Source organism: Melospiza georgiana, chromosome 1 (assembly GCF_028018845.1).
Source record: "Melospiza georgiana isolate bMelGeo1 chromosome 1, bMelGeo1.pri, whole genome shotgun sequence".
In the NCBI taxonomy this organism is placed as follows: Eukaryota; Metazoa; Chordata; class Aves; order Passeriformes; family Passerellidae; genus Melospiza; species Melospiza georgiana.
Window position 1 is genome coordinate 89,771,413 of NC_080430.1, and position 20,131 is coordinate 89,791,543.

General features: G+C 37.8%; 1 protein-coding gene across 2 annotated transcripts in view; it reads right to left on the reverse strand.

Annotated features, from left to right (window-relative positions):
- Positions 1 to 20,131, reverse strand: part of PTPN3 (protein tyrosine phosphatase non-receptor type 3) — a 119,667-nt gene that overhangs the window by 88,692 nt on the left and 10,844 nt on the right. For both annotated transcript variants that reach the window (XM_058038487.1, XM_058038479.1), the window contains exon 2: positions 1,414 to 1,568. In XM_058038487.1, the coding sequence (XP_057894470.1) occupies positions 1,414 to 1,551 (138 nt within the window). In that variant the 5' untranslated portion in view covers positions 1,552 to 1,568. The remainder of the gene's footprint in view (positions 1 to 1,413; positions 1,569 to 20,131) is intronic.

Genomic DNA, 20,131 nt, shown 5'->3' on the forward strand with positions numbered 1-20,131 from the left:
TTCCTTCTCAATGGTTCCCGTTTTGCACTCACTGCCTAAAGGAGGAAATGGGGAGCAAATTTCACTTGTATAGTGCTAGCCTTCAGGCCAAGCACTACACTTAAAGCTGTGTAAACATCTGTTTACAAATTTGTTTACAAAGAAAAAATATACTACTATGCATTAATTTAATACCATTTTGAATTCCTCACTTTACACAGATCCTTGTGCAGGGCAGGTGGCAATTATGCCAGCTCACTGACAGACAAGACAATTCCTAGGGCATGGTGGAGACAAACAATGGAAACTATATACTAACATGTTGGTCCTCCTCTTACTCTCCTTCTACTCCACTTCCCAATATTACACACATATATGAACACATAGCATGTAAAATACGTACTAAAATCAGACTAATTCTGGATATACTATGGTGAAAATAACTATTTTAACCTATCAGATAACTTATATTTCAATCAATATCCAATGTCCAACAGACAAAGTTAAAAAACAAAATCAGTCTGCAGAGAACTGCAATAAGACTTGGGAAAATACAACTTTTGGGTGCACTTTTGAATGTCCTATTAGAAAGCATAGTGTAGTCTAAGATATCTAAACAATACAACTTCCTCCGCCAAATGCTTATTCTCAAATAAGGCAAATTGGATAAAGTAAGTATAATATTAAAAAATACACACAAATCTTACACACAATTCTACTTAAATGTATCCACAGTTTTTCTGCATGGTAAAATAATTCTACTGAAAGCTGATTCAGAAGTTTCCCTTGTTTTCATTTAAAAATGAACTGATATATTAAATCAGTACTAAAGGTTATAAACATTGCAGAATAAAATATATTAAAAATACAGAGTACAAGCCTCCATTAACTCCCTTTCCCTCCCCACACCCAAATAAAGAGACCGTACTGAAGTACAAAAGACTGAACAGAATAGTCCTACTGAGCCACAACGTCTTCACTGTTTACATCTTTGCATTTCTGAAAATATGTACTGACATCACTACAGGAATTTATAAAGCCTCCTTCTTTCAGGAGGAGTCCTTTTTACTAGTCCTTTGAAGGAGAAGCATATCCCAGTTGAGGAGTTTCCTTTAAATATTAATTACTTATTCACAGTTGATAATGATCACCAGATCTGTTTCTTTGTGGTTCCCATATCATATAGAAGACTTTTATCCAGACATAATCTGCATGCCAAGATTTTATGACATTGAAGTTGGTTGGCTTGAAAGTAAATTAAAACAGCACTTTTTAAATCCACTTCATAAACAGTAATTCTGCAATTTGTTATGACAAAGCTACATCTTTAACATCCTTTGGAGATACCACGCCTCAGGGAGGGTCCCATATTTCATCTGCAGCTTTCAAACAAATTTCTATGTATTTAAAAAGAAAGTAGTTTTCCAGACTTACGTTGACTTTGAAGCTTTGTACTGAGCCATCCAAAAAGTGGACGTTACAGATTATTTCTGATCGGGTTTTCTCTTTTGGTAGCTCTGATGCTCGTATGTTATTTATCCTCCCACCTAAGGCTCGTAAACGGGAGTTCATAACTATTGCTGAATAACCTATAAAACAAAAATTATGTTTAATGACAGTTCTTATAATTCTCTATATTTGTTTTTCAGAGTAACTTACAACATCATGAAGACCTCATTACACCCCAAGCTAACAAATGCTTCTTATAGAAAAGAATAAGTTGTAAAATTAGCCTGTTGTAAACCAGAACATAAATGCATAAATATGGAGGGGTTCCCATACTGTAAATGGGAACATTATCAAGAAAATTACAGGTAATCCCTGCAATGTATACCTGGGTTAGGCATGAGTCACTGCCTCAGTTTAAATCAGTAAAAAACCCCAAACAGCTACTATAATGTAGGAAGGCAACATCAAGACAAGTTTTTATCATCTGTAGCTAGGAAACCCATTACCCCCTTTTACATTTCCTACATATTTCTGCATTTACAATACAAGTTCCACTACAATAATTCTGTTTACTCTCAGCTGACAAAACAGTCTTGAGTTAATGCAAAATCAGGTTCTATCAAGTAACACTTTGTTTCAGGAATATATATGCAAACACCATATGTAAGGCAAGCAGAACTAACTCTTAAAACATGTCAATATTTTACAGTCTAGCATACATCAATTCACGAAGCCAGAAATTAATATCAAAGAAGAACATCCCACAAGAAAACACTTCTTTTGTTGCTTAAGCTTTTTTCTTTTTAAAAAAAAAACTCATAATGAAAACCAAAACTCTAAAAACCAGTATTTACAAATTAAAACAAACAAAAGAACAACCCATCAAACAAAAAAAGCCATTCATTGAAATAAGAAGTGAATTAAATTCAGACAAGCCTGTAAACATTTCAAGCCTCTCTTCACTGGATCAGTTTACCAATTAACATCACAGCGTTTAAAGCCAGTTGGCAAGCGAAGCAGGGGATAGTTTTCCAGGTTAATTACCATACCAATTACCAAACCATTCCTCACTTATAAGGGGAGAGCTACAAAGAGACTTGCATAATGCGAGTGTTACATAGACTGCTGGCCAAGCTAGACGGGACCTGTATGAGCACTATTTTGCCATCTCCCCTTTTTTCTGTATCTGCCTTAAAACACAGGCTGGCTTTTCTTTTATGCAGCTACAGAAATTGACCAATTTAGAAAAAAAATCACTCAAAATAGCAAAGCATTGCCTCTACTACATATCTCTTTGAAAGGGAAACATGAAAAGCATGAAGAGCCATGAAATGTAAAATTGCATAAAGTGCTCTTTTTGGGGTTGCGAAGACAACAAAGCAGCACAGTGATCCTTCTCCACTCAAGTCTGTGTAATCTATACTCAGAAGCAGCTAAAACAATTGCCTTCTCACAGACAGCTCAGAAGTCAGACACACATTGGCATTCAACACTTCCAACAACACTCTCATGGGTTTTTTGTCAGCCAATTGATAGTTCACCATTGTATATTTTCTAAAATCAAAACTGTAAGCTATCAAGACTCATTTTTTTAGCCAGCATGCATTTTTTCCTCAGAAAAGATGTGGGTTGGGGGTTTTAGATATTTTTTTCTCTGGTTCTTTTTTTTTCTTTTGTTTTTAAATGAGGGAATAAAAAGGAAGAGGTAATCTTTAGGAGAATTATGAACAATATTTCCATATAAACCACCAAACACTCCTGTTGCTTTGAAATTTTTCTTGATATACAGTCTGCATTTAATCACAGTTTTGGTTTTGGGGTTTTTATATCCAGAAAATGGGCTAATTCATGACCGGTTGCTGTTAAATAAAACATATAGTTACCCAATTATCAAGAGTATACAAAAAGTTGATGACAAACTAGGATTGTAAAGGAAGCCTTCAGTATCACATTCTCTAATTTTCTAGCAGCTAAGTTTTAAACTATTTATTAAGCACTATGTTCACCTTTCACCAAAAAGTCAAGAGGCTACATGAATTATACTACAAAGTCTTTACTCCACTCTCCACCTCAGCTGGCAAAAAACACCTTCTCATTTGCAAAGTAGCTCTCTACCCACTAGTCCAGTGTTAAGTGGAAGGTTATCCTTCACTGTGGGCCAGCCACTAGATGAGAGAGAATGTTTTGGTAGCCAGATTCAAAGCTTCATCAACCTGGCCTTAAGGGCTCAGTCTGCATTGCAACACCTAACAGTCCCTAACACAGACTTCTCCATTCCTGGGAGAAAGGCTATTTGACCCCTTTTGCTTATAATGCCCGACCTGTCTTACACTTCCACCATTCCCTCTCTCTATGCCCTAATTACATTCAAACTTTGCCAGGCTTCAGCAGAGCGCAACAGTCCACAGGAGTCTCCAGCACCCTGCTCCTGGTCTACCCAGAGGGAGTAAACAGTGCTCAGCCCCTGAAGCCCTAGTGCAGAACATGCTTCAAGTTAAGCTACACCTGGAGACCCTTCAGACATTTTGATACCTAAGCCTAAACCCTCTCCAGCATAGCATTATTTTTTCAAGTGTTACAATATAGCCAGATCTTGCTACTCACTTGTTCAAGCTTCCAATGCAGAAGCCAATAAAATAGCACCAATAACATTTATATACATACGTGCTTGCAATCCAGAAAAAAACAACAAGAAAAAAAACACCAGCAAAAAAGAAAACTCTTATAACTGCAAAAAAATTAACCTGAATAAATCAAACTGAAGATTTTTATTTAAATGACTGTGCATAGTAGCACAAGTAATTACAGGTCCATTTCATACCATGGTCCCTCTATAGGAAACCCAGCCTATCTATCTCCTGGATAACCTAAGCCATCCAGGAGCTAACAGTAACACATACTTTTGTACTGCAGTTCATTATAAAATGAGAGGTGCTTAGTTTGAAATTTGTAGTCTTGTGCTAGTTTTTCAGTTACCTCTGGTTTAACACCTTCAGGTGATCTGCTGGATACTGGGTTATATGCCCCAAGTGAAGCAGTGAGTTGGAAATTTATAATGAGAAATTCAAACCTGCTACTGTGACCAGTTTGCATTGGGTTCACAAATGAAAACCTGAAATTCCTTTATTTTTACCATTTTATGTAAAAATCACACCAGGAACACAGAGTTCATAGTTTGTGCTTATGGCAAGCAAAGAGCCCCAGCTGGGGCTATCCTCAACAAAGCCAGCTGACCACAGGAACTGTGCCAAGACAGGGACAAATGGCTGAGTGTTTGGATGCCACAGCTATCAGTCAACTGGAGCTCAAGGGGACTAATCAAGGCCTAGGGAACTGCCACCAGCTGGAGTCCCCAGCGGAGAAAGCCACACCTTCTCCTTCCCACCTCCGTGGCCTTGAGCACCACTGCGCCAAGTGAGCTCCTCAGGGAGCTGTGTTAGGAGTGTCACAGCACAGGAACCTGCCGACACCACTTTTGTATGTCCCACCTCAGCGTGCCACATGCTCAGCAAGTCTGCAAGGAAACAACTTAGAGAATCCCAAGCCTAAAGGGCAAGGGAAGGAGAACAGGAGACAGGTGAGCAGCTGAGTTGTTGGCACCTGCTCCATGACTTTTCATCCATAAGTGAGCTGTTTAAAGCTGCATTTTAAATTGGGCCAGATTACTGGAATGGCTTATGGACCCCAGTGCAACACGTAGAAGCACATGAAGGAACCTGCAATGGCAACTGCTTCTGGGGAAGGGAGAGGGGCCACTGAGATGCCCAGCACAACCAGAAACCTTACGCTTCTAAGACAAGGGCTCTTAAGCCCTAGCAATCAGCCTCCAGCCCTGAGCAACCAGAACCAGCCATTACATGCAAATCTCAGTTCCTGTTTGTAGCCTCAGGAAGAAGGCTGATTCAGAAATGAAACCAAATTTTAAAAACCTGTAAGACAATTTAATATTATCAACAAGTCAGTACTTCAATGATTTTTTCCCTAAAAAAACCCAGGAAGGTGGGAGGTACATTTTAATTAAACAAACAATCAAAACACATTAAAAACACAGTTATTTTCACAGTTATAAAGTATAAAACATACTTGTGGAATTCTATCCCATAATGAAATCATGCAGTAGGCTTACAGGAGAAACAAATACAAGAACAGATATGGAAAGAAGTTAATGTTTTCCAAGTACATTAAACACATTTCTGGACAAGTTTGGTTATGCATGCCTTCTCCTACAGTAATGTTGCAGTCAAGCAGAACAAAAATAACATGTTTTCCTCATCTTTGGTATTAAAGACTGACTTTTAAAACTACATTTTTTCCATCCCAGCATTTGAATTCTTTGGAAATTGCTGGTAAAAAAGCATAAGACTCCATTATCAGTATAACTGCTATTAACTTATTTTTTACCAAGTAATTAAAGGACAGATTTGCTGAGTATACACTCAAAGACCTTCTACATATAATCACACTGTGTATAACTGTTAATAGATTTGTTGGGTTTGTGATTGTTTGAGGCCTTTGTTGTTTTTTTGGGTTTTTTAAAATAAATTATTTATTACCTCCACTTCTTCAGGTCAGTAGGGATAATTTACTCCTGTAAATGGGTACACTCATGTTTTTTGTAGGAGGAGACTACTGCACTAAGTTTTTTCAGTTTATTACAGATTTGACTGAAAACACTGGCCTCTCAAAAATCAGAGATATTACAGAATCAGTGGGAATATCATACACAAAAGGATAGTGCTTCCAACTCACTTTCATTGTCTGAGTGACCACCCCGACAAGGAAGGGGAAAACAGTAGTACTAACAACATGGTCAAGTCTTGTATGTCCTTTCAATAACAGTGACATTTTATGGTTATCTGTTCCTTTACTTAAAAGGTACAAAATAACCGACATGGGAATGGAAAGAGGTATACCAAAGTAAAGGTGTCTTTGTGGCAATGTATATCCCTAAGACAACTGATACAAATGCTCTTCAGCATGCATCAGCCCACGTAGTTAAGAATTACTTACACAGAGCCCTATCTATCATCAGTGCATCTTAATGACGACTAAATTATTCAGCCAGATTTTCCAAATAGAAGAATTAGGCTTAACTCACAACGTATGAAAACCAGGTTCTGCTTCCACCTTCTGCAGAGGAAACGCTTTATCTTTTCCACATTCCCAATAAGAAACTAAATGCCCCCCTATTAATAAAAAATTCAGCTCTTCTATTTCTCTTGGGAAAATCTCAAGAGGTATTTACCACAATACAAATTACCAAGCATTACTAAAGCAATACCCAAAGTAAAAGATAAACGTCAGTTTGAGCAGTGGGTGCAGATCACCATTTTATCCTTATTTGTAGTTATTTCTTCACCAAAATTTCCTGACATATTCATGTAAGTTATATAGAAGGTAAGTGTGGAAGCCAGAAGCAACATGACGAAACTTCACATTACTTGGAAAAACAAAAGCTAAAAAAAATCCGATCCAAAGCAATTAAACCATAAATATAGAACAAGCATGAAAGCTTTAGATGATTAAGCCTTACAGATTATGGTATAAAAATACCTCCAAACTGAGATATAAAGAATAAAAGACTTGTTGCAGCATGGCCTTCCTTAGAACAGGAATAAAGGTTAATATCCATATTGAAAGTTGGTGCATGTGTGTAGATACACACACAACTTCCAAAGCAGTAGCTGCAAGTTTTCAAACCACTTCTCTTTAAGAAGGGCAGCAATATCATTATAATAGAGACTCTTCACAGCAAAGTTAAAATCAAAAATTCATTTTATTAAAGATTTGGCTTTCTTAGATTTGTTTCCAGTGGCTATGACACCTATGATATTTTCAAGCACAGCAAAACTACTTATCTGCCATGTAAGCAACCAATAGGTCTAGCTAAGTATTCTAAGAATGATATCAAAAATTGAACTACTAGTGCTTAAATCATTCTAGTTATCATCTTTGGTTTTCCAGGAAAAAAAAAAAACAAACCTACAGGCAGAGATTCTTCACAGAAAATTAGTTCATATAAGCAAAAAACATAGGCATTTTGAAGTTATACCTCAAACAGGCATAACACATATTGCCAGCCCATAATTTACCAGAACCAGCACAGAACTGAGCAAAGAGAAAACATCCTTCCACAGTAAAATATAATGATACTTCCTCTTCATTTAGTAGCCCTTAATGCCAGAGTTCACCCACAAATAAGCCTTCAGGGTAGACCACATACAGTATGACACCTCTATTTGTTTATTTAGAGTGCATTTCAAAGCATTTTAGTTTCAATGAAGGTAGGTACAAGGAAGAAAGACTCATTCTAAAAACAAAAACCAGACCACAACTAATTGTGAATGCTCTTTCCTCTTCTAACCAGCACAGAATTGGAATCTAGCTTTTTATTTTACTTTTAAAAGGCATAAGTAAATAAACTAGATTTGTTCCTAGGAATGTCTACGAATCAGGTACCTACCTATCTACAGTAGTCATTGACTCTCAGAAGAGAATCCAATATATGCAGGTGAATAAATTTTTAAAAGTCCCTATACCACAACAAGAGGTTAGATGCTTAATTAGTGCATAAAAATAAGTAATTAAGTGATTTGCAAGCCTTCCCTGCACTTCATTTAGCTTTTCATTATAACACAACCCTGGTAAATTCATATTGCAAAGAGTTTTCATGGGAAATCCAGCTATTTTAAACTCTTGATTCAGCAAGACCAGACATGAATATCAAAAACAGACTAGTAGAGACGGATGGGGGAGGAAATATGCCTTTCATCTCTAGCATTATAATGTACCCTGACTGACATGCCACTGAGACCCCACTAACCTAATATCATACTGAGGGTAATGCCAGCAGTGTGAGCAGCTGCAGTATCTGGTGCAGAAAAGCCATGCACCACAGTAAGCTACCAATCCTCATTTCAGTTCTGCTGCCTGGGACCTACATACTCTCATGCAGCTGCACTGGGAACATTATTTCTGTTGGGGACCATCCTAAGTGGCAGAGTAAAAACACTAAGTGACCAAATTATCCTGAAAAAAAAGGGAATAGTCACATCAAACTTTTGTTCTATATATACATATATACTCATTCCAATGCAAGTCTTAGAGACAAAGATTTAATTTCAACTTTTCTGAGACCCTTGTTTCTTCCTGTCCTCCCCTTTTGAAAAGGGTGTGCTGTAAAGATTTACCAAAAAGATTTTTACCCAATGAGTTGTAAAACATGGACAGCTTCAGCCATCCCAACAGTTCTTGCTGTTAAGACTGAAGAGGCAGAACAGGCTGCCATCAGGGTAACAGAGATTATTAGACCAAAATAACCATACTCTTTACATAGTAATAGCCTTTACATGGGGGACTGGGGGTTAGAAGGATTATCCCAGCCTTTCAGCAACATGCTCAGCAGCAAAGACTGCTTATCTGAAAACTTAATCTTGAAATCAGATAACCTAAAGGTAACTAAACTCTAGAAGAGCTTATTGGTGGAAAAACAATACTGACCATGAATTTCAGTGTTGATCAGATCTTGTGTTTTCCCTTATTCCAACTTCTGAGGTAAATATTTTGGTCACATTTGATTCAAAAAGATTCCATGATTAACTCCTCAAACTTCCAGGGTATAAATCTGGTAATGCCAACTTCACAAATGCTCTTTTGCATACATACAATAAAACCACACAGGTAAGGCACTGTAGAATCCAATGTGTCATTTCAGAGAGAATGAAGCATTATTGCTAGACCTAAGACACAGGATTAGCACAAGTAAAAAGATGGTATCTACTGCATGCAGAATGACTGAGAGCAGAAAAACTAGGGGGAGGGAAAAGCAAGAGACCTCCCTACACTGCTAAAATACTGTGAAATACAGGTGAGAACAAGACACACCTACAATGCTTTCACATTTTTTGCAGATTTTACTGCTCACATCAGAAATTTTTATGATGCTCATTTTCAAAAACCATTTCTAAAATAACACCTTCAGCCAGTGTGTTGAGGCAGTAAACAGCATGCTGCTTCACTTCCTGCACAGTGCCAATCAAAGCGTTCAGGAACTCTATGGCTTCCTCTATTGCCTGCCTCAGCTTTAAGCAGACCACAGAACAAAAGAAAATCATCTCACCAAAAAATGCAAGGGCTACCATTACTTTATTTTCCAAATAATGCCTTTGGGTGGTAACTAACAATGTTGCATGAATTCAAAATAAAAATTGCTGAAAGCCAAAGTTCACCTTCCCCAGCTTGGTAGTGCCTTACACTAACAACACTGAAGAGTGGAAGTGAACACTGAGTCAAAGTGAAAGCTGAGCACTGCAGTGCCCAGCTGTCAACATTTTCCATAAATATGAGAGTTTATATAGAATAAGTAATTTACACCTTCAAATTTTCAAAACCAAGTAAATAAGCATCCACCACTGAAATTTATAAAGACAAGCAACTAACATATTCAGAAATCTTAGTTAGCAAATTAATCATCACACCCAAAACTGAAATACAAAAAATACCTCATTCTATTGGCAATGAGCCGTGTGTCATGAAACTTTTGTATGACAGTTAACATGAAACAAGAACCATCATGTCAATTTTCCTGCCAAGTAAAGCTGTTACATTTAAGCAGAATTATAATCATCTGCATGACAGATTCAAGATGAGATGTAGAAAAATAACCAAAGCTTTAAGGATTAAAACGTATTTCCAAAACATGCTTTTAGAGGGAAATTCTACTTTTTTACTATATCCGTAGTATGATACTAATCAAACAGTCAAGAAACTTTCACTTCTACTTCTGGTTTTAAAAATGCCCTAAAGTAAAACTGGGATTATTCACACAAATCTCACACTATCCACTATGCTTACAGGTTAGTATAAATCTCTACCCCATACAGGGTAACATAAACAAATACATATAATTTTCACTTTTGAGAATGTTGGTGAGAGTGTCAGAAAAGTATCAAGTCCCCATATAATGTACTCTATGTGAGACACACTTTTCTGATAGCAACTTTGAACTGTTGTCCTCCACTTATGAGTTAAATCACAAACTGCAGAAAATGCCTCTTATGGTACAGGCATATTAAAAAAAAAAAAAAAAAAAACAACAACAACAAACACCAGCTTTCTAAAACAATCCTCTTCTCATATCTCAAATACATGCCTAGAGTAATTTTTCCCGTGCATATTAACCAGACAAATAAAAGTGACCTTTTACAACTTTTGCCTCCAATTAACACAGTATGTTTGCATGTCAAAGCTACAGTTATCTAAGATTTCAGTCTTTCCGACAGGACTCATGCCATTGTACCTCACAAAGCAAAACATATTTAAGCTGTTTTTTAAGAAGCAGGTAAACAGCAGATTGCATGCAGAACAGAGTACAGACTCAACATAAAGGTGTGAATCTAGATGTTCACATACTATTTCTGATGCTGGCACTATTGACATTTTGTGAGCCAGTTGCTTTCCTCCACCTCAAATTGAACATGGACCAGGACAGAAATAATTGGCAAAGCATACTTTTGAAAACTGTGAAAAAGCAGGGGTATAGGTAGCTGGAGTGTGGATACACTTAAAAACTTGTTCTTCTACATAAGGTCTGAATGGCCCTTAAATCTGTCAGCTCAGAAATGCTGTTGGCAGTGGTGACTGCCATTTTTTTGCCAAGGGGAAAGAAGGAAAGAAAACACCTTAATCATGGATGTGAGAGTATTAATGAGTACTAATGTCATGGAAAGCTAACTCAGCCTTTAAAGAAAACAGAAATTCCACACAAAATTCAGTGCTGGATTGTTAAGAAAAAGCCTGAAATTGAGAAATAGCCTGAAATTACAGATGACTGAAGTTTCCTTTGTGCATGGACACAGCTGAGTAGCGGATCAAGATGTGCCACTGTTACCCAGTGTTTTCCACTGTGGGCAATCTGCTCAATCTACTTCTCAACACAACAGAGGACTGTGTACCATTCAGGCTTGGGAAGAAAAAGTGTCATTGCTGGCAACAAAAAAACCCAGTTCATACATTTTGCAAGAAAACATTTCAGACCTCAGAAGAAAACCTATCTTGTAAATTGCGTTAATGAACAAAAAACTCTTCAGAATTACTATGAATTATCTTTCTGAACCCAGATACTTCTTTTAGAACTTAAAGCTTAAAACTTCACAGAACTGTTTTCTATACATTCCTGTTTCATATATTTTATAATACACATTCTGCTGCAAGCCTTTGAAATATGTTCCGTTAAGCATGATAGAAGACTTCTGCTATAAAACCTATGGCTTCAAAAGGTCTCCAAAGGGATTTGGAACACAGCACAGGCAATCTGCAGTTAACCACAGAATACTATTGAAAAAGATTAAATGGTAGAATAATCAAATGACAGCAATTCTTCCTTTAAAAGAAAAAGGAAGGACACAATAGCAATCTGGAAATTGAAAGTTATGCTATGAAGGAGAACTTCAAGCTGTATGGAGAGAAAAAAGTATTTCTTTTAAAGACTATAATTCTATAATGCACTTTATACTCCAGTACTGTTCAAAATGATGAGTTCAGGAGATCCTCAAGTCTCACAAAACTAGTTGAAGGAATTACACAAAGTTCTACTTCATTATTATTGGGAAAGAATTTGAAAATGTGCTGCAGAAGTCTTGCATCTTGGAATCAAAACCTAAACAACATGATAAAACTAAAACACCTCCTGATACTTTGATCATAACGTCTTGTTTTTACATACTCAGATAAACAAAACTGAAGTTGTTCACGTAAGAAGTTTACTTGCCCTGTGAGGGGACTAAGGGAGAAGAACACCTCCGGAAAATTTACAACTTTTTATATGGGCATCTAGTGATAGGAAAGGGGGTAATGACTTAGGCTAAAAGAAGAGAAATTCAGTTTAGGTATTAGGCAGAAAATCTTCACTATGAGGATGGTGAGGCACTAGGATGGGTTGCCCACAGAAGCTGTGGATGCCTCACCCCTGGAAGTGTTCAAGACCAGGCAGCACTGAGCTTTGAGCAACCTGGTCTAGCAACCTGGAAGGTATTCCTGCTCACAGTAGGGGTCTGGAACTAGGTGATCTTTAGGGCCCCTCCCAACCCAACCCAACCCAACCCAACCCATTATATTTGATTTGTAAGTCAAGAAGAAAAAGCAAACACACACTGTGGAAAGCCAGTCTAGGAACATCTGCATTTTGTAAGCACTCGCCAGAGATGAACAGCTTACTGCCATTCTTTCCTCTCTTCATCTCATCTTCCTCCCGCATTTATGACTAATAGAAGTATTCGTATTTTAAGCTTACGAAAGCACATTCTCTCTTCCCTTTTCAGGTTTTTTCACAGACTTCAAAACATCTAGTATCACAAGAATTTGTATCAATAAGATCAAACTGTTCTCCAGGACCTGCAGGAGCACTGACAGCAGCTCTGCAGCTTTTGTACAAGTCCTCCTCCTCCTGCACAAAGAGAATAGGCAAACAAAAAAAAAAACAACAATGCCATCCAAACTGGATAGACATTTTTCCAATTCCTGCATGTGCTTCGACATCCTTACTTTAAAAGAAGAAAGTAATTCCTCCACACAGTGAAGAAAAGATAAAGTAAACATACTACAAAACACGTCCTAGCTTGCAAACAATTTGTGCTTTCTGGTTTTCCATAAGTATTTAAACAGTGTATGTTTCAAACCAGCAAAATCCAAACATTTACATCTTTACATCCCTGTTAGACAATTTTTTGACCACCCTACAAGATTAACATACACCCTATGACCATGGTGCACCACACTAGGAGACTGCTCCAAAAAGCACTCACCTAAAAGAGATGCTCCTGCATCTTCCCTCCACTGCAAATCCAGTGCCAGCTATCTCTTGGTCATTTTCTTCCTTTCAACACATAACTTCAGGCCCCAAAGAGCCAAAAAGCCACTTCCCAGTCAGGATTCGACAAGGTTTTGGTGCCAAGCTCAGGCTGGACAGCCATGTCCTTGGCAGCACAGATACCTCCCTAGACCAGGGAAGGCAGAGCATTCCTCCACCATCACAGGCTGGAGAGAGTATATTGGGACAGCTTTTAGACAAATATCCCCTAAGCCTTCTGCCATGAGGCCACCAAAGCAGAGTGAGCATGAGCCATGCAATCCAAACTGGAGTTTGGGGGAGTACAATTGAATGGATTAGAGTGTGATTTTGTAAAGGAGTCTGGTAAAGAACTGCTTGCTTTTGGGTGAAGTACTGCTTTGGTTTTGTTGGGAAACAGGGAAGGGGGGCTGTTTTAGGGTTTTTGGTGTTTTGTTGTTTCTTCTCCAATTCTTCTACTGACATATAACACTGGCACAAGTAATGCAGGCCACTTAGGTCCTTTTTGTTCATTTTTAACATAGCTGTCCAGCAAATGGGCATTTATAAAAAAGCCTCCTGTTACCATCTGAAGTAATGCAAGTCTCTTCAGCCTTGTTAAAACTCCCATGCAGAGCCAAGATCACATAATTTAGAGATTTAAACCATCTCATTTTTGAGAATGCATCCCTACGTATCAACTGCTGCTATTTTTCAGAGTTTATAATTCAGAGCCTAGTTTGGTTTTTAAGTTCCAAATCATTCAGTGCACCATACAATGCCAAGCATTTTCAAACAAACACACCAAATTTTGCCAAGTAGATCTGACATGCCCCAAGCCTTTCTATTTCAGTTTTTGTATTCCTGGCTGGCAGGTAGAATATTTATCTACTTCCCACAAAGCAATCTTAGCATGCTGTGGCAACCGATTACAGAGGAATGCAGGCACTAGGCCAGCATTGCTGGTTTATACTGAAACAGGAGCAAAAAAAGGAGAGCTCTGCTTACAGTCCTGAGATCCGGTATCTCTCCCAGTTTCCTCACTGCTCAGCACTTTTACAATGCAGAGGTAATGGGCAATGCCTCCCCACAGGCAAATTCCTCAAAACCTAATGTGGAAGGGCTGGGAGAGGTAGAGGGGTTTGGCTGCAGCATCTCATCAGGTTAGAGCCATGATCACAGAATAGCTGGAATGAGAAACAGGACAGAAGTCCACAACTACTAATGGTTTTTTGCCCTTGTGTTTGTTCATGACCCAGCAATTCACCAGAAGTACATTTTATAGGAAAGGCATCAAAACAAGGACTACTTGAAAACACAGCACTGTATTTCTAGTTTTGCTTAAGACTAGTCAATTGACCAGAAATGAGCAGTACAGCAAATCAATGACAAACCAGCCTTTTTTTCCTGGAAATAGCTGATCATCATGAAACCTTTAATGGAGAAATTAATTTGAAATGGGCTCTTCAATGTCATCAAGCTTATTTTACCTTAGCAACTGAATAAAACAGATTAGCAACTTGATTTTGAAAGCTATTAGCTAAACCTTTACATAGATCTCTAATATTTAAGCTTATGCTGTAATCAGTAACAAAGGTAATGACCCCTACTCCAGATTGCCTACCCTAAATTACACCTAAATAAAAATACTCAGCTTTGTTTATTTTATCTTAATTGCCTTCCTAGTGCAAAATGTACCTTGTCATGACCAAGTAAGTGGTCTGCTTGCCCATGAGAGCTTTCTGAATGTGACATCAATATTTACTCATGCCAAATGCTCTCAACTGCTACATGATCTTTGGAATTAAAGTACAAATTCTGACCTATGCCACATACACTTTCCTACTATGAATAAAACCTAGTATTTCACCCAAGCAAGTTTGCCCCTTGCAAAAATGGGGTGGGGATTCAGCTTCAGCATGCACTGCAAATTAACTACTAGATCTAGCCAAAACTTGCAAGGTATGTAACCTTCCACCGGGTTAAATTCATGCAGCAGCACAGAGCCACCCTCTTGAAGCATATGACAAGAACAGAAATTCTATCAAAGTAAAGGCAATTTGCAAGACTAGAAAGAATAGTTGGTAGAACAGTTTTGCTGGGGACTGACTGCAATGACAAGCTGGCTGCCTACCCTGAACCAGTAAACACAAAGCAGCCAAAGTGAATCACAGCAGCATGTTAGGAAGGGAGCTCTAAGAGATCTTCATAGCAGAGCTCTGGCTGGGAAGCACTTCAAAACCTTGAGGAAAAATCAAGAAGGGAATGCCTCCTGCTTTATTTCTTATCATATTCATGGAGAAAGAGCTCCCTTTTCCATAAATTTCAAAAGCATTATATCAGATGAGTTCAAACATAAAAATAAATCAGGACTGATAAGACTAATTGAATCAGGAACTAGTGCAGGCTCTGAAGAATATAGGGGGTTTCAAGTAGAATAAGCAGAAGACCAGACATAAAAGCAAGTGCTGGATGAATAAAAGCATAATGGGATGGAACAAAGCAAATGGTAACACAGGTATAACAACCATGCAGAGGTTAGAAGAAGAAGAAATTAGATAAGACAGTGAAGGGGAATTACCTGGCATCTTTAAAAAAAATGAATGAAGTTTGTTCCTGAAGAACTAGATCAGTGCCAGGCAAAAAAAAAGAAAAAAAAAAAGTATTAAGAATTTGTCCAAATTCCTACTACCACTCTTAAAAAAAAAAAAAAAAAAAAGGAGAGAGGTTAAACCATTGATTATTGTGAAATAAAATATGGTGTTTGGGGCATTTTTTTGGTTTGGGGTTTTTTTGGGAGGTCATGGTTGCTTGGTTTTTAAAATGTCCATTGAAGTTTCAGTATCTTTTGTGGGTTTCCCTTCATAAAGGCTAGATAGCATGATTTCATGCTGAGTCTGAAGTGCTTCCTTGAAAGCACCCCATTTTAGTCCCAGTCAGTCTCAAGAAATGTTATCTGCACAGTTGGGTGAGAAGTCAGATTCATCCCATTCAACTATCTGACATTCTCTTACTACTGAATTTGTCACCTTTTTCTCCATCATGACTCAAATTATTCGTGTACAGACAGCTAACAGTGACCACATACACACCTTAACTTCTGTGACAGACATGCACTACTACACTTAAACACAGGTCTTAACATCTTGTTTTACAGATAAAGGTTTAATCTGCCACAAATATTTTGCCATCATTCACGTTTAATGCTTCAAGACCAACTCCTCAGGTCCATCTTATTAATATCTCCAGAAGGAGAGGGAAATGAAAACCTCAGAAGAACAAGGATGACAACTCTTTCTGGTGGTATTACTACAACCATCACCACAGACTGCGCTAATTACTTTCTTCTACCTCGAGCTTTCAGTATGCAACAGTTTAGCAAACTATCACCTTCTTATCTCTAAGAACCTTTTGCTCAATGGCCAATATTAAATCATGAAAGGAAAAACTGGCAACATTATCAAAGATGTACAAAATTAGACAAGCACTGTAGTGTACTAAGCTTGTAAAAAAGAAATGTACATCCTTACTCATGTAGGTGGAATTAGAGGATTTATACTGCAATTTGCTTCAGAAAAAAACCAAGATTATTTTGATCAATTAATCAAACTTGGAGAGCAAAAAGAGCAGAATATCAGTGTAGTTGAAGTAAAAATAAAACCTTAGGAGGCTGTAGAACTTTTCATAAATTTAGAAGTTCAGCTACTACAAAGTGTTATCAAACTTGCAAAATTCAGTAATACAACTGCCATTACAAATGCAGTAAAGAAAGGATTAAAAAATTCAAAAATGCAGATTTAGATGGCTACTTTCCTCTGGTTTTCAGCCTCGCAAACCTCCAAAAGAGGCTTGAAAACTGAGCTTGGAAGAGAAGCCTGGCTGTGCTGGGCCCCCTGCCGCCCCCAAAAGCGTGGCTGCAGGTGCCCAGCCCAGCACACCCTGCTGCAGTGACACCATTAAGCAGCCCCACGCTGGGAACACGGAGATCCAAGCTACTCATTAACCAGGGCTGGGCAGGAGGCTCCCAGAGCCCGCCCGGAGATGGGGCTGTTCCCAGAGCCAGTGCAGCACCTGCTCTCGCCTGGAACAAACTCCAGGGAAAGCCCCTGCCCCGGCACAGTGGGCACAGGCTGACAGCAGGCGTTCAAAACCACCAACCCCTCTGTTCTAGGACTAATCTCTTTGAAGATCTTCTCCCCCCTTCCCTGCCCTGTCACCTAAATTATAATATTTTTAATTGTGCAAACAGTAGTTAATTTTAAATCTAGCTATCCAGAGAAAGGTGACAGCACACCAGAGCCTGGAGCAGAGCTATTCGAACATGGTCTGTGATGGCTGCAATTATGCTAAGGAGTCACGAAAGAATAAAAACTTCTACATCAAACATCTCTTCTGAAAAGCAAGCACAATGCAAACACCTTTCTGCCCACTTCAAGAGCAGGTCCTAAAGTGGTTAGGTGCCAGGAAAACAACAAAAGTAGCGCTGATCTAAATGCGAAGAAAATAAGATATCAAATAATTTAAACAAGCAACAAAGAAAAGAATAAATCATTAGCAACACCAGGTAAAAAAAATACAAAGTTTTCATTTTGAGAAATGCTGACCTTGTAACTGTTTTTCTCCCTGCTTGAAATAATTTTACTAGCTAATGAAAAGAAATAAAAAAGTTTAAAAAGAACCTGATGAGTCATTATAAAACAGGCTTGTTAAGTATATCTGTACATATATGTACTCCTCTTCTATTGCAAAGTTAAGCACTGGAAACAGCATTTAAAACTTGCTAAATATACTCAAACGAAATCATAACTAAACCAAGTAGTCCCTGCACCTAATTTTACATGCAAATCAGTCACAGGTTAACATAAAAGGTTTTGAATATTTAAGTATACTTTCCCATGAAGTAGCTTACAGGATTTTGCTATCTCCAGTAAGAGATCCTTAAGTTCCACTCTGAAAGCCAGGTCTAAATTTTTAGGTCTCCCGTACAAGTTTTACATAGTATATGCATAGACATCTCCACAGACCTCAGGACTATTTCCTGAACCAGCAGACAGCAGAATTACCTTGGCAAAATTTGAAAGGCTAATTTGAAATGTCATACAGGGAATGCCAATAGATTACATTGACTTTGTAACAATTTCTACAATGAATGGCTGGGACAAAACCAAAAAGACCCCAAGAAGGCCAACCACTACATCTGGCCAATTTGAAAAACAGACAGAAAAATTAAAAAAAGAAATCCACCAACAAAAATGTCCAGAAACCAACCACAAACAGGATATGTTTACTTCAAAGTGTTTTGAAACAAATACAGCTCCACCATTTATAAGCTTGTCTTAACATGTTCAATTTGTTCTGCAACAAACATATCAATATATATGTTATTTTCATATATATACATATACATAGACAACATGCCATCAGCCATAAAACCTTCATTCAGGCATTCATCATTTACATAAAACCAATAACAAAGGGGGGGTAGAAAGTATTTGTTATTATTAGTCAAACGCTTTCTGATTAGGTTTGAAACTAGGTTGTTAAACACTACTCAAGCAGCATGGTGTGTGCCAAGCAAACTCCTTACAGGATGCAACCTCTCTAAGAGCTCTTTCTGCTCTCATATAAGTAAAAATAACTATCACTCATTATACCTATTTCTCTAATATAGAACAACAATGAAAATTCTTTTAGTAAGTTTAGCATTGCATACTGGCAACAGTATTGCATTGGCAGACTGATTTCTCACATTTTCCTTTATTTTAACAAGATTAATGTATACAATATATATATAAAATATTAATATTATTATATAATATCATTAATATTATATAATTATATAAATAGATAATATATTATAGATTATATAATTATATATATTACATTATATTACATTATATATAATGTATATATAATAATAAATATCCTTTATTTTAACATGATTAATGTAATTTCCATTATACTACCACAAATATCTTGGAAAAACATGGCTATACATGACCTAGATCACAGAATCATAGAAAAATCTAGGTTGAAAGGGACCTCTGGAGATCATCTGATCTAACTATTCTTGAAAGTAGGGCTTTAAAATAGATTTTCCAAGGTCCCATCGTCAAACCTTGAATACTTCCAGCAAGGAAGATTTCAGTATTTCTCTACATAATCTATTCCCAGAGTTATATAGTTCTCAAAGCAAATATTTTCCCCCCTTATATACAGGCATCTAATTAAAAAAAAAACCACCAAAAATGAAGAAAACAGTAAACATAAGCACGCTGCAAATAAGGCAGAATAATAGAATTTATTGTCTGCAGAGTATTTAAGTAAGTGAGATTTATAATAGATGTAATTGGTCAAGTCCTATAATTATTACTAAATAACTTGATAATATATCAGTGATCCCTTTTGGTGAGTACCTCTGGCACAATCCACTATCCTAAGAGGGTCATATAGGCATTCCCAGATGCCTCTGAGCATGCAGCTATGAATGCTCTCATCTCTTAGGGTTCCAAGGTGCCAGCTCCCCAAGCCTGAGCCCTTCCCCTCTTCTCCCAGATCCCAGGCCTTTGCGAGTCCCACACATTGCTCCATACTGCCAGTCCTGCCCAGCCATCAGACAGAGGATGCAGGGAGCACCCGTGCAGGTAGTGACTGAACATAAATCAAGCAGCTGCTCACTCTCTGCCCTGTGGGCAGAGCAACACAGACATCTGCAGAGCCTTTCACAGCCCTAGGGCAGGCAGTAAGCTCTTGATGTAGTTCACAGCTTGAGGTCTGTAAGACATTATACATATAAAATGTGTTGAAACCAAGAGGATCGAGCATTACAGGTGCAGGGATGGACAACCAGCACGCTTTTTAAACGGCAAAACTCAGGAG